Genomic DNA, 25,783 nt, shown 5'->3' with positions numbered 1-25,783 from the left:
CCCTGGGAAAATTAGAGGGAATTCAGGAAAAAGCCACATGAATGAGTAAAGGGCTGGAAGACAGTGGATCATAAGGTGACTCAAGGAGGTCAGTCTGTTAATCGATGAAAAGTCTAAGGGGTGACTTGGTCAAAATCCTTAAGTACACAGCTGGGAAATAAATCTTTGATAATAGAGGTCCTCTTCTGTTGAGCAAACAACATATTACCAGGAGCTAATGGCCAGAAGGTGATGCCAGACAAATTCAGAGTAGAAACATGTTGCAGATTTCCAACAATGGGCATAATTCTGGTGTGAGCAATTTCCAAGTGATTGTGGAGGGTTTCCCATCATGGGTAGTTTTGAAATCAAGACTAGTGTTGTGCTGCTTGTTTTTATGGGATCTATTTTGATTCAGTTAAAAGTTAACCTGATGCTTAACCACCAATGTGGTGTCCTTTGTTGTTTCATGTTTCCACACGACCTATGTGGGATGTTAAATAAGCATTAATGTATGAGGCAACTTCTAAAAAAAAAACCACAATTCCCCTGAGAGCACCAAAGGGCCATCTGCAAAAAGAAGGGCAGATGTGCCATAGAAAGTTGCATCAAACCACAAAGCCCAACAGAAAAACAATGTCTGTGATCCACCAGGTGAACTGTTTTAGTGAGAGGTCTTAGCACATCAATAGCAGAGGTTCCAAAAGAAACGGTCAGCTCCAGCTCAGGACAGATCTGGATGAAAGAAATTAAAATACATCACTGCAAATATTACTGAAAGGAAAGTGTTGTTCTGTAAAGTGGCAAGCGCAAGGTTAAGTACATTCCCAATTAGCAGGTGAAGTTAAGCAAATAAGCAAACGCTTTCCTGCATGGGGGAGGGTACCTTGCTGAGAACAGATGAACAACCCAGATATTCTGCTCTTCCATAGAACTCTGCTAACTCACTATTGAAAACCCAGGAAAACTGGGCCCGTTTTGTGCCTATCTCCATTTCAGCTGCAAATTGTCTTTTGCTGGCTGGGGAAGCAGAGCTTATTTTTGCACAGGTAGTTCCACTGCAAATGTATGTTTATTTATTTTCTACTAGAATTTTTTTTTATAATCACAGGAGATTTGAGAAGCCTCAAAACCTTCCGAAGTGTCAGACACTGAATTATACATTGTGTGTTTGCAATAAAATGCTGCCTCCTAGAGGTGACAATGCTTTTCTTGCTGTTTCTTTTAGGAGTTGGTTAACATGATAAGTTTCAAATTTTTACACCATCAGTGCTGTAAAGGCTATTTTTCTGAGAACCATTGGGATCTCATACTTTTAGCTAAAATTATAGCTCTAGCTATGCTAAAGCTGCAAAGCCAAGAAATTAAAGAATTATGGTTGCCTAGTTCTAGCTACTTCCATGTAAGCCTTGTCTTTAAATCTTTAAGTACAGGATGACATAGCATTTTATTTCCAAATTAACTCTGAATATATTGTTGGTAAGATGCACTCTTTTTGGAAATGAATCAGGGTTATATACTGAAAGCAGCTGGTTTTTATGTGTGTCCCCCTCCAAAGGAGGAGTAGATAAAGAAAAATAATATTCCAAATTTTTGGCTGATCTTACGGCTTAAGCAGCTGGAAATGTACACAATAATTACATGTTTCTCATTTTCTGTGCACCCAAACTGGTACCTTGTGCTCTGTTTTACACAAGAGCTGAGAGCTCAGATCTGCAGCAAAATTCCATGGGACCTATGCTGGAGCATGTACAGCACTGTGTGGTATCAAGCATTCCGAAAAAAATATACAACATATCTTTAGGAGGCAGCATTGTGGGAGAAAGACCAAGGAGGCAAGCACTTCTTCTGGATTTGCAGCAGGGCTTGGAGGCTGCATCTTCCGCTTTGCTGTGTTCCACATCCCACTGCCTCTCGGACTACAGATACAGCTGTCACTGCAGATGAAACTTTCAGAGAAAGTTTCCTTTCAGAGAAAGGAAAGACTTGTAAGAAAGCTGTTGTGTTTTTCTCTGTAGTGCAAGAGGCAAACTAGCGACATAATGGCTAAAGCAGTATCTGCTTTTGCCTGAGTTAATTCTGTTTTGGGAGCAGATTGCCTTTTCCTTTAATGTTATGTGCAGTTCTTGCCTTTCCGGTCTAAAAAACGATGCCACCAAACTGAATAAAAGTTCATAGATGGATCAGGAAGGATGATCGAAGGTGTGGAACAGCTTCTATGTAAGGAATGAATGAGCAAGCTACAGCTTCTCAGCCTGGAAAAGAGATATTGCAAGGGGAGAAAAAGAGGTCTCTGAAATCCTGAGTGTACTGGGGAAACTGGCTAGGGATCAACTTTCCAATTCCAGCATAAAAACTACAGGCAAGATTCAAGCAGGATCCAAGTTCAAATCAAAGGGGAAGTATCATATATGTTTGCCCTGTTCTTATGTGCTTTTCTAGGCCATGACTTTTGGCCCCTGTCAGAGAGAAGACAGAGTCAGAGAGGCCTGTGGTCTAATCCTGGGTGGCTATTCTAGCAGACACCACATGCTGTACAAATTTTGTTTCCTGCATCTTTTAGGTAAAACCCTGACAATCAGCTTCTTTTTTGGAAATGTTATTTTGAGTCACTGACTCATGTAAAGTAGCAGTTTGGCAGCATCTGTTCGCCTCTTATTCTTTCTTTCCACCTTTCCTTTGAATCTCAGAGTTTTCATGTATTCCCTCCCTCTGTCAAAGAGGCATGGGTAGGAAATGACAGTGAACAGACTGCAAGCCAATCTGCTCCATTTAGTCTCTGACTGTGTTTATCAGGGTGTTTATCTACGTACCCCCATCAGCATATGCTGCAAGTACCTCAGCAGTGGTAATTCTTACTGCCAAATGGTGAATCACTTTTTGCACTGATTTTTGTACTGTATCGGGAACACCACAGGAACAAGTTTTCCCTAAGATAACATTGCTTGATCCTGTTCTTTGATGTAGGGACACAGAAAAGAGCAGAGGAAATCATTACACTTGAGAGAAACTAATGGTTTCTAGTTCTGGAATTGAGAAATTATGTTTCTGTTCATGCTCACCTCTAGTAATTGTTTGTGACCCACAAGATTTCATCTGGTTTTGGAACATTTTCTGTAACACAGGTACGATACAAATTTCAGCCAGCACTTGGATAAAAAGAGTTGGTGCATATGATAACGTACCCAGACATTCCAGTCAAGAGACAGAGACCTTACAAACACCCTCTACATAACAAGCCTTTTCAAACAACAGCCTCCAGCTATCAGGATAGTTGCCTTCCGTGGCAACTTTATTAGCTATGAGTTAAGTGCAAAGAGTGACATGGATCCATGTCTATGATATCCTTACTGCTCCACTGCTGTGACCCATCTGACCTCCATGCTTTCCTTTAAAGTAGTTGTGACTAGTTATTGGTTTTGTTGCCTGAAGAATTGTATACTATTTTTGACTTTTCAGGCTGAGATCATAGTGATATCTGATCTTGTCCTGGTTGAGTTTCACAGGTAATTGCTACTGAGAATCAGTGTTGTCCACTGTGAAACAGAGCAATAGGCCTTTCACACTTTACGCTCCAGCCAGCACTGTTATTGACAGCTTTCCAGTCAGGCCTAATCTAAATGATCTTGAGATAGCCACCACTTTCAGGATTTAAGCACGTCTGTGGTGGAAAGCACGGGGCCATTGCCTGTGATTGCCCCAGAGGGCTGTACTTGCTTTTGTACACAACTTTCAATCTCAAAAGTAGTCATGGCAGAACTACTTTCCTCTAACATAACACTGAAAAACTTACATCCAAATTTGAAAGGAAGCCTCCCATGTGTGCTCCTTCATTTTCCTTCATTTCCACCATTGCCCAAATTATACTTCAGAGAGGACTGTTTTCTCCCCATTGGGCTCCCTGTCTTGAAGCCTTGGCCTCAGCTCTTCCCTAGCCCCTCTCAAAACTCCTGAGTAAATTGTCTTCCAACTGCAAAACTGCAAAGTGGGTCAGAGGCTTTTCCCTTGGAAAAGTAGAAGGAAATCTTATACTGTTATGGTGAAGAGTTAAACCCTTATTGCACATTCCCTACTTCACTCAATTGTTTCCACTCAGGTTTCCACAGTCTTTACTCCACTGCTGTGCTTACACTGGCCAGCTCACTCTGCCCTTTTTTCCTGGACACATTCGTGACTTTTGAAACTCAGTTATGTCCTCCCTCTACTTTCATAATCCTTTCCTTCTGCTTTCTCCTCTTACTTCTTCCATCTGTTCATTTTGTAGGTCATCTTCTCTTGCCCTCACCATATGAGAATCCATTATCTATTGAGAGAATAGATAATTATTCTTCCTCTATACCTTATCTCTACCTGATCTTTTCCTGGTCCTTTCCCACTGTCGTATTTCATGAATAGTTTGCAGAGCCCATACCACCATCTGACTGATTCTTACAATGTGAAATCTCAGGTCGACACTGATGTCTTCTCCCAAGAGATTTCATAAGAGCTTAAGTCTAACAGCCATATTAAAAATAATTATTTTCCCACCAAGTTGCCTTCACCATCCAACATCTTCTGTCACATCATTATTTACATATCAAAAGCTTTCATCATTCAAGCCTGTACATTTCGGATGTCCCCAGCATGACATATACATACCATATCAGCAGCAATTTGCATCTCCTTGGTCAGTGCCAGGTTCTTCTTACTGTCTGTACAGCCTAACTTCCCTGAAGTATCAGTTCCTCTGAAGAGGTTTCATGACATTATCAGACAAAAATATGTGATTAAGATTAAATCACACCAAAGCTAAGAATAGGAGACTTCTTGTTCTAACAAAGTTTAGATTTTGCATTTCACCTAAATTGTGGCAAACTGCATGAATCTTGTGTCAAAATTTCTGTTCAAAGTTGAGACACACTTGGTACTAGACAGTAGGATGGAAATGTCGGTTCCTGTCTCTAGAACAGGAACAGTTGTGTAATCTTCAACAGTTGCATAGCAAGGTGTGTAGGAGAGATGGCTGCCTACAACTTCTTTTCCCAGTTTGGCTAGCTCTGCACAGATCAGGACACAGAAACTACACCATGAAGAGATTTAGAGGCTACCTCAAAACAACAATATAGATAGTCTAAACATCCTGAAAATCTTTGTAGGGTTGTTCCAGCCACAGTGGAATACACAGTGTCTTCTGGGTCATGCTAATGGACCCTGGGAGGAAGCTCCAAACCTCCTTCTTCTCATGTCACAGGCAGAGAAAAGACAAGATGAAAAGACACCAGTATCTGCAAAGTGTGGTGCCACACATGCACACCTTACAATGCCCAAGTAGTCTACGAGGTGAGAAGGAGCTCAGATGGACTCTCTTCACCCAAAGCTGCAAAATCTGTAGCTTGATCTTTTAAAGCAGATCTCTGGCATGTCCTAAGAAAGAAGAACCTTTTGCCTCTGTAGCCACAGAACAGGATCACTTCCAAATACAGCAATGATCTTTGTCTCTGGCAAAATCAGAAATTCAGCTACTAGAGTGATCATAAGGCTAAATAAGGCTATAGCTACCAGGCAGCAAATATTGCTAGCACTTTCTCATACTGCATGACCAGCACATGACAACCTGTCCAGTGGCACTGTTGATGGGTAGGACAGGGTGCAGAGACCAGACCTCAGTTAGGAACAGGCCTCCTTCCTCATGCCCTGCAATATAAGGAAAGGTGAGGGACAAGGAAGGCAGATGAGAAGAAGCTACTCCCAAGCTGAAGGTAAAGAGATGGCAGTGTCCCATTTTCTTGCCAGCTTTTCTGTCACACCCCTCCAGACCTGGTCAGGTGAGCACACTTAGACAAAAGTGTAGGGCTGCAAACGCAGGCAGTTATTCAGTATAAGGAGCAGCTGGTGTTTCTGCCTCCCCAGTTTTACTTAACAGAATAATGTTTACTTAACAACCAACATAGGGCTCCAAATGTACTTAGACCTTCATTCCCAGCTGTGGATCCTGCCGCCAGGAAGAAGAGCTGGAGGTCCTTGGCAGTTTCAATGGCAGGAGAAGCCCTGGAGAGAGCTGAGGGAGCCCCTTGACCATCAGCAGGAATCTGTGCTAGGACAGGAGAGTTGCCTGGGGGGAATTACCCATTCTGATGTGATTGCAGGGGAAATGTACTCAAAGTGTGACAGTCCCTGTCTATCACTCTGGAGAAACGCCACTGCTTCCCTTTTCCTAAGCTTCGTTTGTTACCCCTAGCAAGTGGCTGATAGAGAAGAAGTGTGGGTAAGCAACAGAGTGTGAAGAACTGAAGTGGCAATGCTGCTTAATGAAAGGCTACTCTAAATCACCCTAGGATAGCGGTCAAACCACCTACTACAGTAACCATACACTGGAGTGTGGAAAAGATATCATTGTCTCATAACAGCTTATAACTTGGGCCAACTGCCTTCACTGACAGCAAAAAGCATCCCCATTAGTTTCAGACTGTGAGTGCTTTAATCAAGTACATCCATGATCAGAGGTTCATGTGATCCTGCTCCTGTGAGGACTGGTAGGTCATCAAGACTGCTGCCCAGTTAGTTGCATGATTAGGCAAAAAAATGGTTAATTGGGTAAAAAGGTTGACTTGATCATTGATACATTTTTTTTTCCTATTTGTATTTAACTTTTGAGGGTTTTTTTTATTATGTCATCACATAAACCAGCACCTTAGTGCTTGTTTCCTCAGACCTCAAGGTACCAGAATTGCAATGCTCCAAGGGTAGAGCCATAATACATCTAACAGCAGGCCACAGAGACTACCTCTATGGCCTTCATAAATTCTTGGAGAGACAAACTCTGTATTCTCTTCTCCTTTTTATGATGGTCCAAAATGAGTAACACATGGGCCTCTCTTTTCTATATCAAAAAAGATTATCAGAATAAAGAAAGTGTTAAACACCCCACCCTTCTTTCCTTTGCAGAAACCAACTACTTTGAATATTCCACATCACCCACCTCTTCAATTTCCTGCAAAAAGAATTTACTTATTTAAAGGAGGAATACAAATATCCTCACAAGTCCTGTTTATGACATTCCTTATCAGAGATAGAAGGCAGACATGTATGTAAAGCACGGGACTAGACCTTTAAGTAGAAGCTTTCTCAGACTGCCTTGACCTTGATTTATTGCTGAACTCACACTGTACTATTTGCAGATCCACAATAGAACCATCCCTGTAAGAAACCAGTAAAAATAAATGGTTTTCCTGCATACAAGCCTGTGAACTGAGAGCCAAAGCTGAGTCCACTGAAGAGAACTGAAACTACAGCAAAGATTTATCTGAAGCCAAAAGGTTAAATTTGAAAGCCCTCTGATTAAAGTTTGACTGTGCATACTTTTATCAGCTAATTACATAAATCCAAAATAAATGAAATATGAAAACATAGCTAGGCTTTTCTCTCCAGCAGAAGATCTTAAGGCAGCCTCTCTAATTTATTTCAGCTGCAAGTATTCATGTATTCATTGAGCAACAGAGAGAACACTGGTAAGTGCTTGAAAAATAGTAATAGTAGGTAATGTGACAATGTCCTTTTATTGTGTTCAATAACTAATGGCAGAGTCACTGCAGATGAGCGGTAAAGAGAGGCCCCCTTGGAAGCTTTTTCTTTAATGTAATCACAGCTGGAGGCCAAGATTAATGTATCCACAGCTCCCCTGGGAAGCATCATAAATAAATAGGTCATGGTTTGGGTAGCAGCCATCCTCTGTTCCCTGTTAGGTCCTCTCTTCCCCAAGGAAATGGTCAAGACAGCAGACTGGCACCCACCTCCTCCAGGATCCTTCCAGGACCTGTGGTGGAAAATCCTGCAATTCCTGGGTGACCTGGAACAAATCAGAAGTGGGAGGAGGAGAAAGGGGTGTGTGTGTGTGTACACATTCAGCTCCTCCTGGTGTGAAATGGGGAAAAAAATCTTATTTTCTTTCTAGATGGGAGTGCTGGAAGGGTAAGTCCATAATTATTTATGGTGCATTTATACGTGCTTATAGGAGGAGCCTTAAAATGGCACCAAGAAAGAGGCTATCTTCTGCTCCTTTAGGAACAGGCAACCCTCAGAAACTGAAAGAGGATGAAGGGTGGTTTTCCTGTGACAGATAACATGGTTAAATCTCAAGTTATAGTTGTAGATTTTAAAACGTGAAGTATTTCCTTGTAAAAGCTAAACCACAGCAATAAGAGGTGACGGGGCTGGTTAGCCCAGGCCAAGGCTGTGCTGTGCAAACTACCCCAGGGACTCTGCTAGAAGAGGGCAAGGAAGCCTTCAGCCTCCCATCCTTCTTCTCCCTACCTGGTGCAGCTCTTCCATGGCTTCTCCAGCCTCCCCTGCAGCAAACCTGCTAGTCCAGTCACTCACCCTGTTGTCCCTAGCTCTGCTGCAGCACCTCTGTCCGACTGGAGCAGGTGGCAGGCGCTGCTGGTCCAGTCTGGATCCCAGGCCCCCGGGCCAGACCATGCGCCCTAGTCTGGCTGTCTGAGACCCACTGGCTTTTGCTAATGTGCTTACAACAGACAATGAGCAAAACAAACTGCTGGTGCTCCTGCTTGTGTCCAGGAACCCATGCTGCATCAGTTATGGTGGTCAAAGATGTCAAAGATCAATGGTTTCTTCTTTGGAGGCAAATGTTCTCTTTGGCGAAAAACTCCAGGAGCAACAAGCAGATTCATTGTTACTGAATAGTTTAAAGTTTATTATCAGGCAGTCTTTCCAATGTGAATATTTAGTCACTACTGTCTGCCCAGATAGCATCTCTTTTAAAACAAGGCAGGGGCTGCAAGGGCTATGCTTTAACTTTTCCTAAAGTACTTTTCTGTGGATCCAGATAAAGTCAGATATAGCAAGTGAAGGTGTCCAAACTCACCTGTCCAGTGGGCATGAGAGAAGCTACAAATTATCCTCCCAGAAGGGGAAGCAAAGCCATACACTGACCTGGTAAATGAGTGTAATTCACAGTGAAGCTTCCATTGTGCAGGGAACTGGCATTCAGAAAAACACAGTAAGACTGAAACTGTCTTCTCAAGGCTCCCATGGAAATAATAAAAAATCTTGAAGAGAGGACAGTTGGGAGCCAGTAAGTGAATAACAAGCAAAAGTATTGAGATAGGCAGTACAGACAGCCTTTCTGATGAGGTACAAAGGAAAAAAAATAAAAAGTGAGTGAACTGCGGTTAGCTGATGGTGATGGTAGTGTATGAGAGCATATTTGTTCCAGGGTGCGAGACAATGACTAGGATTACCAATGGACCAATTATCAGTCAAATCTCTGTATAAAGGCAGAGACGTAGTGCTTTTCGCTTACAGCACACACAGTCAGCTCCCATGAACTAATCTGAGAAGCAGACATGAGGTGATATTTTGATTCCCTTAGTTAAAATGACAAACAAGCGTTCACAAAGGTAACTTTCATGGCACAGTTAATGTGACCAAAAGCTACCTGTTGGTAAGAGGAGACCCTTTCTCACAAAAAATGAAACCAAGCAGGAGAGCTGGCTGGCATTGCACAATCTGTCACAAGGAGAGACAGACAGGAGCCCTCCCCGGTGCTATACGTGTGCATCTGGGGTAGCACTGTGTGATGGCATGTCTCCCTTCAGAGGGCAGAGAGACCAAAGATAACCCCAGGCACCACTCCAGCAACTCACACCTTACCTCATCACATGAATTCCTTTGCAATCAGCATAACATTGTTCTGCAGGCTGGAAACATCATGTAAAACCTTTGATCCATCCATTCTTTACCTAAGGGCAGCAGACAAATAAGATGGCTTCTCCTGATAAAAGAAAGGAATTCATTGTTTTTTTCAAGACAATCAGAAGTTCATTACTAGAGTTGTCCAAACTAAAGTTCCTGTTTCATCACCTCCATTCCCCTCCCTCAGCCTAAATAATCATTGGATCATACATCATTACAAATGCTAGTTTAATTGTTAAATTATGTTGTTCTGAATTTGGCTTGGAAATATGATTTTGAAATTAAAATCAATTTTGTTTCAATATTTTTATTTTAGAAGGTACAATGTTTTGACTTTTCCAATTTGTTGCTTTACTAGGGTGTTGTGGGTTTTTTTTGCTAACTGCATTTTCTTTTTGTAAAGAACAATCCACGACATCTTAATTGTCCCTCTTCCTCTGATGACAGACTGAAGATCAAAGTTTCTAGGTTTGGCTCTTTGAATAGAAAAGTGACTAATGAATAGCAAGCCAATATTTATCATTTATGTTTGAGTTCTCTCTCAGAAATACTGCCAGGGCTAGAACTATGGCTGGACCTAGTCATTAATATCATGGAGGATGTGTAAGTGCTCTGCTGAGGATTCTGCAGACCATGCAGATTCATTGCTACAGATGGTGTTAGCAAGGACATGGGAATCCGTCAGGAGCCTCTCAGAAATTGGAAGCACAACAGAAAGCAGAATAGGAATCATGCTGAGCAACCAAAGGCCTTCTCTGGGAGGTATGATCCAAAGAAGTGTGGAGAGGGACGTGAAGGGCAAGTAAATCTACTGATTCAACAAATGCACTCTCAGGTGTGGGAAAACAGCATCTAACTGCACTTTGCTTTATCTAGAATGGTCTTTTATGACACATGTCAGTCTTCGCTACAGGGACTTGAAGTATATGCTGATTACCTATGAACCTGTCAAGAAGCTGCCAGCTCCTTAATAATTGTATCAACAAGGAAAGTGCAGTACTGGCTGACATGACTTCAACTGAAATTATCCACTCCTAATCACTGCATTACCAAAAAGTTATCGGCTATTTGGAAGGAAATAAAATGTGATTGTAGAACCAAGAAAAGATGAATTATAAGAAAGACTAAAGGGCTGAAAGTCCTGTAAACCAGCATTGAAAAAGCTTGTGTGAGAATTGATTTATATCTGAAAAGTATCTGATAATAAAGACCACAGAAAAGAAAGTGAACTCTGTGTGATGGAGTGTTACAACACCTGGAATTAGTGAGAGGGAGACTAGAAAGCACTGAGCTGGAAGCAGTGCACAGGAGCAGACTTCCTGGCCAGAAGACTAGGCTTCAGAATGAATGAGCCCAGAGCTGAGCTGAAACCAGAATTCCTCTTCCAAATAAAAGCGAGCCAATATACTGAAATGCCCCATAAAGCAGACATTCCTGAGAAATTATATTGAGCAGTTCTGCCTAAAATAATATATTCCTGGTTCAGACTTGTCATTAACCCCAGACTGTAAATGTAATTGTGTGGTGTTTATTTATGTGATGCCAGTCCACAGTAATTTCAGTTATGTGTTGTGGACAATACAATTGCTTCAATGGCTGTTCTTTGTAAAGCCAGACGATTTTAAACCTTTAAGATTTGTTAGCATCTTACCAAGAATCGGATATGGTAGCTACCGCATAACTTCCATAAGCTGTTCAACATAAATTGATCTATTTTCTTACTTCCTGGAGTTACTTTTTCCCTGCATTTTACTACACAGCAATTAGTGGCTAGTAGTTATAGAGGTTAGTAGTTAGCCATAACAGACACTTTATTTCTTTTGGTAACTAGGTCTTGATGGTTTACATTATATTTTGGGAGCTGCTTACAATGAAACACTCCAAAGAGAGTAGTAATTGTATAATGCATATGACTAAACGACATGACTGAGCAAAATCTGAAAGATGTTTACAGAAGTGTTGTAACTTTTATACATCTGCTGTTTTGATTTTGGCTACATATACTTTACAGTGAACTCCCATACCCAACAGAAAAGAAAATACACTTTTTCATTGGTGTGTCTGTAAAGTCTTTTCTTGGTTATGCATACAGGTCTCAAAATCAGCGTATGTCCTCAGGCATAACTCCTTTGTAGTGGTCATTCAGGAACTGTGTTCTTTTTGCTGACAGACTTCTTGCAGACTGTCCAAGTAATTCTTGACATTTTGTTGTTGGTTTTGGACACCTGCCAACTATTGTTCACATCTGCAAAATCTGTGTCATCCCTACTGTCCACCAGAAACTGGGATATACAGACAGTAGAACTCAACTCTGACAAAATTTCCCACCTGTTTTTCTTCTATACATACATGCAAAGACAGCTTCTCTTTTCTAAGCCCTAGTTTGGTTCCTGAAGGTTCAGAACAATTTCTGTGGCACTTTTTCTGCTAAAGATACAAACTTTATTGCATCTGGTAAAACTATGTCCTATTTTTGCAATATCTCAAAAAATTAGGTAATTTTTTTGATTAGTGAAAACAGGACTGCTGCCAATTCCTCACCCATGAATACCACTTTTAGGAAAACAACCAAATATTGTATCTAAATATCAGGCACAAAACAAATCTAATAGGATCTTCAGGGCAGGCAGCAGGCATGAGTGTCAGCATTCCCCCTTGCCCTGTTGTGCGTACCTTGTCAGCTGTAGCATTTAGAGCCACAATCTACCCCAGCATCACTAGTCTTAGCATATGGAGAAGGTGGCATGCATCAACCTGTCTGATGGACTGCTTAACGACATGTCAACATATTAGCATGTCCATCACAAAATGTGCAGCATCCTTTTTGCCACCCCAGTTCTCTTTCCTGAGCATAAGCATTTAATCAGTCACTCAGGAGGCTGTAGTATTTTCCCAATAACATGCTACGAAGATGCTAAGGTTACCAAACTTCCTAACTTGCTTTTTAACTTGCTTTTCTTCCCTCACTATCTCTGATTCCTTGTTCTGCTCCTGGACTGGTTTTCCCTGAGAGTGGTCTGATCGTTCCTTTTTTCCCATAAACTCCAATGGAAGCACGTTATATGCAAGCCCCTTTCTGCTGTGTCTTTTTGGTATGGTTTTGGCATACCAAGGCATGTGGCATCATGGACATTTGTTTTGCCCTTGTATTGAATGAGAAACCTGGAGAACCATCTAGGACTGCAGACTAGAGCTGCACAACTTTGCTTCAGCACAAGGAAGATTTTCATTCCTATGAAACACAAATGTGAAGAAAGGCACCTAGCATTGCTTAGTGCAAATATTTATGCACACAGCATACACAAACTGCCTGTGTCAGCAGGATTATTGTGCTGGCAATGCCTGCTTGATCTTTGCTCTTTCATGGTCACAAGGACCATGTGTTACTCTGCTTTTTACTATCTGGTGCCTAGGGCATACCTTACTTCAACCAGAGTGCAGGGACAGAAAGGGAAAAGTAGTGTTCCCCTATGCTGCCTCCCTGTGGGGGTAATGAAAGTTTATCCCTGGATTTTGCCACTCCAGACTTGCCTAAAATAGTCAGCAGTGTGTGACTGTGAACTTTCCTCCCCTAAAATGAGAAGTAATTCCCACCAATACAATTCAGATTACATTTCCATGTAAATCCTAGGCTTGACTGGGTATAATTTGGAAACAAATATACTCTGCTGCTTCTTGATTCATTCACCAACATGGATAACTTCTAGAATATCTTACTTAATACAGAAAGAAGGAATAACAGTGTGAGTGTGTTTAAAACTTATTCTGAATGTACCTGAGTACTGGTATGGTCTAGAGACAGAATCTGTACATTCAATAATTCAGTTTCCTTCTCCATTCATGGAAAATGTGCTTTGACACAAAACAAGCATGTATCAGAGACCAGACCCCAGCTACAATACCTCCAGCAAAGTGTTCACCAAGCAAACCTTTGCTGCGAGAACAGGTTGCAACAAGAGGTTGCTTCACCAAGAGGCTCAGTTGTTGCTGGTTTACCTCCTACAAGCAGTTCTTCATAGGTCTGCTCATTGCTTCCTACATCCACTTCTGGACAAGTGCACTCCAGCTAGCAGCAGATCTGTTAATCTTTCTCAAAATGAGTAAGTGCTGCTTATGCTGCTGCTGTCTTTTTTACCCTCTCTGACTGCTGGTCACAAAGCTCATGAGGGCACCTACAACTGTCAGCCTGCCAGAAATTATGGAACAAAGAAAATGTTCCTGATGTTATGAAACACAAAAATTCTACTTATAGAACCACAAGCTGTGAAGATGAAGAATATCTTCTCAGGGAAGACACAGGCATGACCTCACTGAGTAGTGACATGTTGTATGTTCCAAAGCAACACAATACAGTCATGGACTTCTGTGCTTTCTGTAACAGAAAGAAAAAAGTCACCTACCATCTAAAATTCCAACAATACATTAATCTGGAAAGTTATCCAGAAACAAGGACTTTCTAGGTGGTATCAGTCAAACTCAAGGAAAGATCCTCCAAGAAACAGAGGAAATGCATGGCAGCACAGGCACGAAGCTGATCCAGCTCTAGAGAGCTGCATGAATGGGAGTATGAAGACAAGGGATGCTATAGATCACAGTGACAGCAATAGCAGATGCCCAGAGGCTAAACTGGCTGTTGAGGCTGCAAAAGAAGTTTGCTTCCTGCTAGGATTCCCATTGGCTGATGCAGTTTTTTTCAGCCCTGGCAGAGCAGGCTCTGCTGGTATATCTAGCAGCAGTGCTCCTGAGCGGGCAGAGATAAGGACACGCGCTGGCGGTCTGTCAAGACTGGAGAATGGATCTGAAGATGTTCCTAGTCTTCACTGCAGTTCTGCTTCACTCTACCCTGGGCTTCCCTATTCAGGTGAGAGCAATGCCATGCAACCATGTTCTGTTTTCTAATTGACCTGTTCTTCCTGGAGTGAAGTTGTGGAGACCCGTTTTGATAAATTCCCTGCAAGAAAAATATTAGTAATATAATAATAAATAAAGCAAATATAATCATTTAGTTCCTCCCTTTGGCCTCGTTTTGATGCTATTGTTGCTGCATTTATGAACTATGGAGGAATAATGCCTTTAACCTATTGGTTTTGCAGGAGAACTACGGAAACAGCACAACAAGTAAGTAAGATTTATACAGCATTTTAAAGACGACTGTTAAGTCTTGACTGTGTATCATACTTTGTTGGTGTGTGAGTGACTTGGCTTTAGAACATGTGAAAGCATTGACTCTCAGGCCTTTTGAACAAGGCCATGTTTCCTAATTTGTTATTGGGCTAAGTGCAGATGTGTTTTCACCCAGGTGTGCTTTACACATACTTTTGGGGTATGGTTTGTTATGTTAATTTAGATGTGCTTTCACAGGCTTGAAAATAAAATTTTAGTAAGACATTTTGATATTTGAGTGTTACAAAAAGACTGCTACTCATTTGCCTCCTTGCTTACCTTGGTGCAGCAGTAAGAGAAAGGGATGTCAGGTGTCAGAGAAAGATTTGCTTTGTTCTGGGATAGAAAACAAATAGTACAGGCTTAGCTGAACACCTTTTGTCAACTCACAAAATTGAAGGAGGTCATTGCAGCTCTCCAGAGAAGGTCAATGGAAATAAACCTGTAGGTAGACTTTAACCACAGCAATAAACTGCTAGGTTGGGGGTGATGTGTTGTGAAAGGAAGAGGTCTTGGAAAATTTGCTTGACATAGTCAGAGCAAGTAAATGGCTAATGAAAACTGACCAGTTCTTCTTTTGAGCTATCATTTATGGCATGGAAGCAAAGGGGTGTTGTAAAACTACTGTTCAGAGTATTTGGAGCCAGCTGAGGGACAAACTTGCTTGAGTTCAAAGTACTCAGTTGCTGGGACTCAAAGTTGCAGGGTTCCTGGGACAAATGCACACAACCAGTTCTAGTTTACTGTTATTACTGCTTTTTGTGCCTTTTCAGACATCTTTCAGTATTTACTCTGCAGGGAAAACGCGAACTGCATCATTTTGAAAGCCGTATCACACCAGACATTCATTTGATCAAGGACATGGCAGATGCCTTCTGTGATGTCTCATCTGGGTTTTAAAAACGGGTTGCAGGCTTTATGTGCCTAGGAATCTGGAGCCTAATTTCCACTGACTCTGACTAGTCAATTAATGTAGTGCCTCTTGGGTGCATAAATTCTGAATCTGGTCAACCCTAATCAACATCTCAAAAATGTGCTTCCCTGCAGATTTTTTTTAGATGCCATGGATCTCTCTGATGCAGCTGGTAGGAACTGACTGAAGTTCTCTATAATAAACTACCATTTACAGTGGACTTCCATTGCCATGTAACTTAAGTAACAGTCTGGAAAGATAGACTGAAGGCTTTTTGGGTCAATAAAAGCAATACTGTTGAAGGTTCTAGATAGATTCTGAATAGGAGAAAGTCCCTTCAGTATGTTTGGACAAAAAACACTGTGAAAAGGGAAAGGTGCTGCAAGGTGTGACAGAGCTTGGCACATCTTCTATTGAAAAAACATGGTAGAAAGGATAAGGAACACAGATAGGCTTTGAAATAAGAACTACTTGCATAAGTGTTCTCTGTGTCAGTGTTGGATAGAAAAAAAGATAGTGGTTTTATATTTTGACAAGAAGAGTGCAATTATTGGCAAACTGGAAAAGAGTGCCAGAAAGGCGTGCAGCATATCCATCATACTTAAGAACAGGTCAAACAAACTATGGTCAGGAATAACATAGATAAAACTGTTTCTGCCCTAGGGAGAGCAGACAAACTGGATGACCTCTGGAGGTCCTTGCAATTTCTAAAGTGTTATGATATTTTAATAATGAAGTTTCTGCTCAGAAATGTATATATCAGGTCAGATTTTCACTTCCATGTTTGTATCTAGAAACTGACATTTGGTAGAAATCAAAAGACATCACACTAGAAAGACACCTTAGGAGTCAGAATGGTTCCAAGCTGCTGTCATTCTGAAACTGGGATTATTTGTCCCATGCTAAATTATAGCCTTCATCTCATTTTATAACTTTACTCTTTGACACTGGGAAACCAGCGAGGATTGTTGAGCTGGTTAGCCTGCAACTGTTGCAGTTATATCTAGGGACAAAGCATATTTTTGTCCCTAGTTTCCTTTGTCATTTTCCACACTGAAGCTGATAAAATGCTTTGATGATTCTTAAATGGTAAAAAAACAGGATTCTGTCCCTCAGCATGATCTACTAGGAATTTTCATAGCTGTTTGTCTAAACATCAATTTAATTTCTGTGCCCATGCATTGGTTAGTGCACCCCATTCCCCTCCAAGCAAAGGGACCTGCCAAAGACATTCCCATGGCTGAGGAATACCGTGCTATTGAACACTGTGAAGTTGCATTCAGAATCTAATTTGCCTCTTTTGCTTGTCTTTGTCTTCCTTGCTTTTTGCAGCAATGGAGCCTACTGAGGTAAGGACATCTAAGTCAGCTCTTTTGATCACTTTGGGGTTCAGCACTGTGGAAAGTGAGGTCAAGACTCATGTACTCCACACAAATCTCCACCTGTGCAGGAAAGTTAACTCAGATCAAAAGTATAACAGAATGGGCAGTCTCCATCTCTGTTCCATTTGTTGCTCCACAGTGCCCAAATATAGCCCACATCACAGGAAGATATGCCTTCTTTGGGGTCATAGAGAAAACTCAAACTCGCTTTTTATTTATACAAGGCAAGGGAAGTATGGCAATCTGTTTTTCTACGGACATATCCACCACAGTCAGGTATGAGCCCACAGTTCCCTAGAAGCAGTATGTATTACAACAGCCTTTCACTACTGTGTTGTGAGGTGATACTGGGAGGATTTAATTGGTGATTTAATCAATCTTACAGTCCTACTTGCAGGGACATAAATAAAGCTGGAAAATCTGAAACTCACTCCACACTTTAAATTGCATTTCCCAAGCCTCCTATGTTGATTCCCTTTATGATATCCATATTTGCCATGACATCCAAAAAGAAGTACCACACCATGGTACTTCTTTGCACATGGCACAGTATATAAAAGCTCACTGTGCTGGTGAAAGATACTTTCAGTGGTAGTCTGGACACTTTTGATCCTTTGCATGTTATATTATTTAATATCTATGTTATAATATGAAGTGTGAGATAATACTAATGCATCATTCTTGCAGGTTACTACAGAAGAGGATATATACGGTATGTATCATTCCATGTAAATGGAATTTGTATTTGATAAGATATACTGGTGGCTAGCTACCCAGTTACTCCAGAAAATAACACATACTTAACATTTTAAAGACATTTTAAATTAATGTGCTCATCATAATATATCATACAAAGCAGAGTCTCTTGGTTTTAGCCAGTTGCTTGGCTTTGCTAAAAACCTCAGCTGTTACTTTTGCTAAAAGTAGCTCTTCTTAGGCAATGTCCTGCCTTAAGTCACTTCCAAAGGTTACAGAAAGTGCAGAGGCCATGTGCTTGTGCTTCTAATTGTTGTCCAGACTTATTACATAATACTCAGAGTTGGCTGATTCTACTTGTAAGGCCTAGGAGTCCCTGATGCTGGGCTTAGCTGGAGTCACCAGTCTGGCCCATGGAATAGTAATGCAGTTCCAATTTCATTGGTTTCAAGGGTTTTTCAAGAGGCCAGCATGTCCAGCAGCAAGCAGCAGGACTGCTCTCCATCCTTTTTTGCTCCTGGTGTCTTATGTCGGGGGTTTGAGTGTGAACTGTGCATGCAGAAGGAAAACTGCTGTCTTGAGTGCACAGAGGGAGCCATGCAACCAGGTGGCTGCCTGAGTGGGACAATACAAACTTACAGAAGCCAAAGGTCCAGGCCTCAAAATGCAATGGCTAGGAAAAAAAAAATAAAAAGGGGGAGAGAGGGAAAGATTGAAAGTGAATGGCTCTTCGGACCGGATTAATGGCAAAATAACTGCAGCTGGGAGGTTCACAAGATTGTGTAGCTGAGCGAATACCTGCATGACTGAATACCACACCAGTCCCAAAACAGGCTTTGTAAGTTTTACATGCAGCTCTGTAATCAGGACCAGATCTAAGTGAGCTAGCTCCTGGAAACTGATCAGGTTTAAAATCAGGATTCGTATTTTCCCTGGGAATGAGAAAGTGTATTTCTTTCTTGTATTTCTGCACAGAATCTCCATTGCCTACAGAGACTGACTCTGAGGACGAGGTTATTTTTAACAGAATTCTGAAAGTTAACAAAGGTAATGCCACCAAAGCCCTGCTTATAATGGGTCTGTTGCTTATTGGGAGTCATGTGGGAGGTACAATGTCTTACCACAATCTGTGCAAATATTTTTCCCATCTTACACACCATCATATAAGAGATGCCCAGAAACAGGCCACTGGGACTAATGTGTCATCTGCTGAAGCCCCATGGCATCTCAAATCTATAGTGTCAATATCAAAGATGATACCAGATGTGGAGGCAACTGAACTATGCAGGCAGCTTCTTCAGCTTTAGCTGTCAACATCTTTGTCATTCTTTGGACATAAAAAAAGAACTTAGATATTTGGATGCTTTATTATTTGACTGCCTTTTTCTTGAATGCAAGTATCACTTGCATTCAGTCATCATATGGCTTTGCTTTGTAGTACAGACTCCTAGATAAGCTGTGGTCAATTCCATGCGCCCTGACCAGACTTCCTGCTCCTTGATTCTTCCAAATATTCCTCATTCTGTCAGCTTGTCTTTCTCACATTTTCCCCTTCATTCAAGAAGCTTTATTACTGTTTGTAGAAATGGACACCAGACATTCCCTTTTTTTTTTTCCCCTCCCCACTCACTTCTCTTTTTGGTTTGCTTGCCCTCTTGGGTTTCCTTATTGGCACCTCCTGCCTTTGCCCTTTCTGGGCAGATATCTGATGCCATTCATTAAGTGTCACATGATGGATGATGAAATAGTACCAAAGTATAGCATCCCTCTCACTGTTGCAACTGCTTTCAGTCATTCCCTGTCTTGCCTCAACCCCATCAGAGTTGGATCTTCCCACCTCTCCTCTCAGCTGAGGACACAGCAGCAAAGGTAGGGAAGCAGATAATGTCCATCTAGCCCAATAGTCCCTTTCTCATGCTAGCCAGGAGCAGATGCTTAGGGACAAATAGAAAAGGGAGATGAATAGAGTGGCACTTTTCCAAGTGTGCTTAGCAAACGTCCAGCAATCTATGGGTCAGATACTTCCACCCTTTCTCTCTCACCACAGACAGCTCTCAGTACTTGCAAGAAGGTGACATAGCTCCACAAAGGAGTCGCAGTGCCATCAACTGTCGCCATTGCAATTGGCTCCAGTCCAGTGATGGGATTGTTCGTGTTCCCTATGTCTTGGATCCTACTTATGGTGGGTGTAAATTTCAGTAACTCTTTTTTTTTTTTTTTTTTATCCAATAAGCTTCAGGTAGAAACCTACTTCTAGTAGCCAGACAAACACTTGATTAAATAAATTCTAAGAATTTACTTGTGCTCTGCAAGCACAGATGAATCATAAACTACAAAGACCTGAACAGGAAAAAGAAAATAGATCAAATTTCCTTAAGAAGTTTGCATCCATAATGTTTTGGGTCTGGTCTCTTGGAGATAAGAATGATCATTCTCTCTAATGGTACCTGCCAGAACACCTGCCTTTATAAGGTTCATGCCTATTGCATTGTGGTTTCAGTGGCCATTAGCAAAATAGCTTCCCATAGCTGGCTCCAAGTGTCCAGTCAGAAGATACATCAACAATCACCACTATAATTTAAAAGAAGTAGTTGAAAAAAAAAGGCTTCCACCTGATTCCATTTGGACAATTATCTGGATAAAGAGGATCTTGTGCCAGGCTATTAATATCTTAAATGAAATTCATTACCAAGCAAAGGTGAGGAAGAGCTTAGGCTAACGTTTCTGTCCCTCATTTACCCTGTTTTTGAGCACATGTGAGATCTTAATGACACCTGTCATTGTCCTTGTGTGACCCCCAAAATTAACCATTTCTTCTTCAGAGGAGAGCCACATAAAGGGGATCCATGATGCCATGGCAGAATTTGAAACACTGACTTGTATTAAGTTTGTGAAGCGCAAGACAGAACGTGACTACCTCAACATTAAATCTTCCGATGGGTGAGTTGAATGATAAATTGACAAGTTATTTCTTCATTTTTTTCAGTTCTTCACTACACTCATTCTCTGTGACCTTAAAGAGGAAAGAGGGATGGATTTAGAGAATAAACTTTATGTTTTATCACAGTGCCAAGGCATCCTCCTTGGGTACCTTGCTAGCACAAGGACTCAGCAATTATATCAAGACTCATTGAAGACACTGAAGTCATGCAGGTCATGGGAAAGTACCATTAAGGTGGAAAGAATACCTAAGCTCATGTTTTCTGTGTGGTATAATGCACACTTGAGCACAATATACAACAGATTACTGTAGGTCTTATTTGCACAGGCGAAAACAATTTCAGCTTATGAAATAAACAGTTCTCTGAATCACACAGTTGGCTATCAAAGTCAGAAAAGGAGACTATAAGAGAATTGTTCAGTACCCATTAGCTTGAAAGTGCTATTCATCTTAGCTCCAGCTCTGATACAGTGTTCAGTATTTTGGAAAAAAAATTGTTATTTCTAGGGAGTTAAAGCCACTGTGTACAGAAAGTCAGAATGCAGGAGCCTCCATGCTAATGAAGGCATTGCAGGAAACTTTAGTGATGATCATACTGTTTGTTGTTTTCTACGCCATAGTCAGTTTTGCCCTTCTGTAGACTGTTGATTATCAGGATGGATAGGAAGGAATCCTTCCACTCCCACAAGACATGTGTGAAGCAAGGTTCTCTGTATTGTCCCTTTGCCTGCCTGACAATAAAAATCCCATAAGTCTTCTGTTGGTATTCAATACCTCTCTCAGCTGCTGGTCCCACTATGGGAAAGTAGGAGGTGGACAGACTGTCTCTGTGATGAAAGGAGGCTGCACATGGAAGGGAATAATTCAACATGAACTGGACCATGCTCTGGGCTTTTTGCATGAACATTCTCGAAGTGACAGGGATAAACATGTGAAGATCATGTGGGAGTACATCAGTCCGGGTAAGTACCTTTGCTCAGTGTAGAAAGTAGTGTAGATACATCTACTGTTCCTAACACTTCCTTCTTCCCTGAAGGGAGTAGATAGGAAGCAGACTTTAAGTACTATATCCTATATTACAGCTGATAGACCAGACTTCAAGAAATTTGAAAACTCCAATAACCTGGGTCTTCCATATGACTATTCCTCAGTAATGCACTATGGCCCGTAAGTAGCTGCATGTCATTGCTTTTGTTGGAACTCAAATCTTATATTAGATTTAGTTTCTATAATAAATCTCTCCTAACTACCAGTTTCCTCATTTCCCCTTCTGAGAAAAACACTGTGAGTCAGTTCAGACAAGCCACTCCCTAAGATTAATTCATTATGCTTTATCTTTCCATTAAGGAGACATTCACAGCTGAACCTGGGAGGAAAGGAGGGCATCTTGAGATTGACTCTTACTGCTGGACATCTTAATCAAACCTATTTGATCAGCACTGTTAACCATAACCAGCAACTTGTGTACAGTTCTTATTCTCCCTCCAAATCATACCATTAAAACCTGAAAGAAGTAACTGTACTTAAAAAACATAGTTTTTCATTGTTGGGTTTTTTTTTTCAGATACACATTCACTAATACCACTGGGAAAGCAACTATTGTGCCAATTCCTGATGGATCAGTACATATTGGACAGAGGCAGGGGCTGAGCAACTTGGATGTGGCCAAAATCAACAAACTTTACAATTGCAGTAAGTATCTCAAAGCCATCCTTTCATCTTCTACTCAGATCCTTCACAGAGATGTTTGGGCACACTGCAGAGGCAGCAGTTTCTCATCAAAGACTGTGAGACTATTCTCCTAAATTCATGGTACCCATCAGGGTTACTCTGGGAGAAAATGCAAAGGTGAAGCTGGAGGCACATTGTGATTAGTGAGAAAATGCTTTCTGCTTCCAAATTAGATCAAACACATTCACTATTGGGATAAATGGCTGGATGCCACTGGCCTAACTGCATACCATGTTGGACACTTCACTGGAGTAATTTGGTTTCTTACAGCTCAGGAGACAACTATAAAACCCACAAAGAGCCAGACATCTCTGTTCCTCATTGCAGTTTGTATTTAAGACCTGATCCAAACCAAAACAGTTGTAGGCTCCTCTGAACTGGAAGAGTTCCATGATGCCTTGTCCAGTTTTCAAATATTTAAGCTGTCATTCGAAATTTGTATGTATTTTTAACTGTTTAATTTTAACCTCTGCTAAAAGAAGTTCTCCCACACAATCAGAGAAATTTATTCAGTCACATGAAAAAAACATAATGAATAAGGTATTACCCCTTGCACAGAGGAAAGCCCAAGTCCTCCTCCTAAGCTGAGAATTTAATCATTGCAGAGACATCATATTTGCACTTGACTCTTCTAACATGACTTGACTTCCCCATCTCAGTGGAAAACAATGTCACCAACTTCAGTGAATTGAAACCTCTCACACTCTTTATAGAGGTGCAGAAAGCGATCCCTTGCTAGACTATGGAGCTAATCAATAAGAGCTAATCAAAGAAGCTAGTGATTTTTCCAAGCACTACTTTACTTTCCATTTTGATGCAGATACTTAAGCACTATGTGAAAACTGGGACAACATGATTCTTCATTTTAATCAAGACATATCAATACTCTGAAATGAATGCTGTCAGATCAGAAAATCGAGACCAGTCCATTCTGAAGAGATTGTAATTGTAAATGAGTGGAAGCTTCTGCAAGCCTGGTGCTGAAGCAAACATTGTTTCTTTCTCAGGTCGCTGCAGCACTATTCTCGATGCAGCATTTGGGTCACTGACATCTGCCAACTACCCAAGAAATTACTCAGATAACACCAACTGTGTGTGGCTTATCCGAACCCGATCCAGAAAGGTAATCATAGGTTAATAACGATCTTAGAATATGGTTGAACTGACTTTCTATGTTAAGCATTTTATGCTCTGTCTGCATTCCATTTGCCAGATAAGCTCTTTTCCATGAGACAGATTTCAGACTAGTCTCTACTTCTTCTTCATGTCCTTAAGCCAGGTATTGGCAAAGACAGCTGCAGAGTTGTGATTTTGAAAAACCTCCAAATGTTGGGCTTCAGGTTTGCAAAATCAAGACAAAGCAGTCTGAGCATGGGAGTATTCAGTCACAGGCCCATTAGATCTGAACCCTGAAACTTCAGGGGATGAGAGTCAAGGCTGGGTAAGCACTTCTAGTTCGGGCTTGGCTATAACTTAGATTCTGTCTGTTTTAAAGGACGCTCCATGAAAGAAGTAACATACATGTATATTAAAGGCTAATTTTTCTCTTCCCTTCCAGATTTCCCTGCAATTTCAAGCCTTTGAGCTGCAGACAACCAGAGGCTGTCAGAGTGATTATGTTAAAGTTTATGATGGCTCCAGCAGATCTTCTACAGTTCTAATGGACAAGACCTGTGGATCAAAGATACCCAATAATGTAGTTGCTTCTAGTAATCTTATGCTCATAGAGTTCATCACAGATGGTACTGATACAGCTTCTGGTTTCCAAGCCACATTTACTTCTGGTAGGTCTGAGAACAAGGAGAATGGCAAAGAAAAACAACCTGTTTCAAATCAACCTTCCTCTTCACAGAAGAAAAACTGTTTGAGGAACTGTTCTTTACAAGAGCCGTCACTTCCTACCTTGCTTTTGATATAATGGATAAGTCCTACACTGATACCATTTATTCATTCAGGCAGATGGGGCCATGCTCAGGAAGAGTGGTGTTAGCCAGGTGATTAATTTGTTTGCCTTGCCTCTCAGAGGTATGCCATTCCAAAGCATGTCCTATTAAGGGTAACATCAATTTAATGTTACTGCTAGTGTTACTAGCACAGTAGAAAGGGAATAAATCATAATGCAGTATTTGAATACATCACTCCTCTGAAAAAGATGCAGTTTTTAATCACAGAGTTCAGAGGGCAAGACAAATCTATGGTGAACCAGGTCACCCAGCCCCATGGCAAGAAGAGAGGCAGTATTTCCATGATCAGCATCCCTGGAATGTAGCCACCTAAAACACATTTTATTCAGTCCCATTTAATTAAGAACTAAGGCCACAACTACCACAGGCTTCCAAGTTAGCATGTATCAGCTGGAATAAAGAAATGCCTGTGTGCGTATCTGTAGCCTACAGCAATTGTATAGTAGTGCAGCTTGCCTTAGTAGGAAAGCAAGCTCAACTATGTCATATGACTATGTATTTGTCATGGGATAAGAACAACCTCACTGAGTTTGCATAAATCCACTGAAATGCAGTAATTTAACTGTATACCCACACCAAACCAGCAGTTTTGCATTGTCCATCTATTTTTGTCAGTTGTAGCTATGGAAGGAAAGAAGAATAAGAAAATTCCCTGTGCCACTTTGTTGTGTCAACAACTATAAAATAATCCTAGCTGTCAGATAAAATGTGATTTAACATTTATTTATTTTAGAGATACTACAGTTTGTTCAGAGAGCTCTGAAAGCTAAATGTTCTCTCATTTCACTTACAGTGAGGACCCAAAGAAAACCTGGTATCCACAACTGACTTAAAGAAGAAAACTCTAGTTTGTGAATATTGAAATTATGTGTTTCCTACTTTGCTCCTACCCTGGCTTGGATGAGTATGAAATTTAATTCTACTAAGAATCGACATTTTCATCTTCCTGAGAAAGATTATTTCCCAAGCCATATTAATGTATGAATTCTATACATCCTTTTGTCTGCACAGTTAAGTTATTACCTCTTCCTATTTAACAACTGAATAAAAAGCTTCATTAAAACAAAAGTTTCCCTTTCTATTTTCCCATAGTCCCTTCCAGCTATGTACACTATCAATGTGGTCTTAATTCTTAGCCCCCTTCATTCAGAATGAATTACTATGTGAATTATTGCAGGAGCTTGACCCCTACAAATCAATGGGCCCTGACACCATCCAATATTGTGGAGTTCGGGATCCTGCTGAGTGTGCTGAAGGTCAGCTCTAAGACAAGGGTTCTTGATTTTAGAAGAGCAAACTTCAGTTCATTCAGGGCTCAGTTGGG

General features: G+C 41.0%; 1 protein-coding gene across 1 annotated transcript; it reads left to right on the top strand.

Moving 5' to 3' along the window:
* Positions 1-14,437: 14,437 nt before the first annotated feature.
* LOC142057119 (astacin-like metalloendopeptidase) lies at positions 14,438-25,540 on the top strand. Its single transcript, XM_075092589.1, has 13 exons — positions 14,438-14,530; positions 14,763-14,787; positions 17,078-17,094; positions 17,815-17,839; positions 18,799-18,870; positions 19,871-20,005; positions 20,646-20,763; positions 21,548-21,726; positions 21,847-21,931; positions 22,329-22,456; positions 23,503-23,618; positions 24,054-24,279; positions 25,253-25,540. Exons 1-13 carry the CDS (start codon positions 14,462-14,464, stop codon positions 25,285-25,287), a joined length of 1,230 nt encoding a protein of 409 aa, XP_074948690.1. The 5' UTR covers positions 14,438-14,461; the 3' UTR covers positions 25,288-25,540.
* The last annotated feature ends 243 nt before the right edge of the window (positions 25,541-25,783 follow it).

This window comes from Phalacrocorax aristotelis, chromosome 5, assembly GCF_949628215.1.
Source record: "Phalacrocorax aristotelis chromosome 5, bGulAri2.1, whole genome shotgun sequence".
Taxonomy (NCBI): domain Eukaryota; kingdom Metazoa; phylum Chordata; class Aves; order Suliformes; family Phalacrocoracidae; genus Phalacrocorax; species Phalacrocorax aristotelis.
The sequence above is the reverse complement of the archived record's forward strand: the minus strand, read 5'-3'. Positions and strand labels throughout refer to the sequence as shown.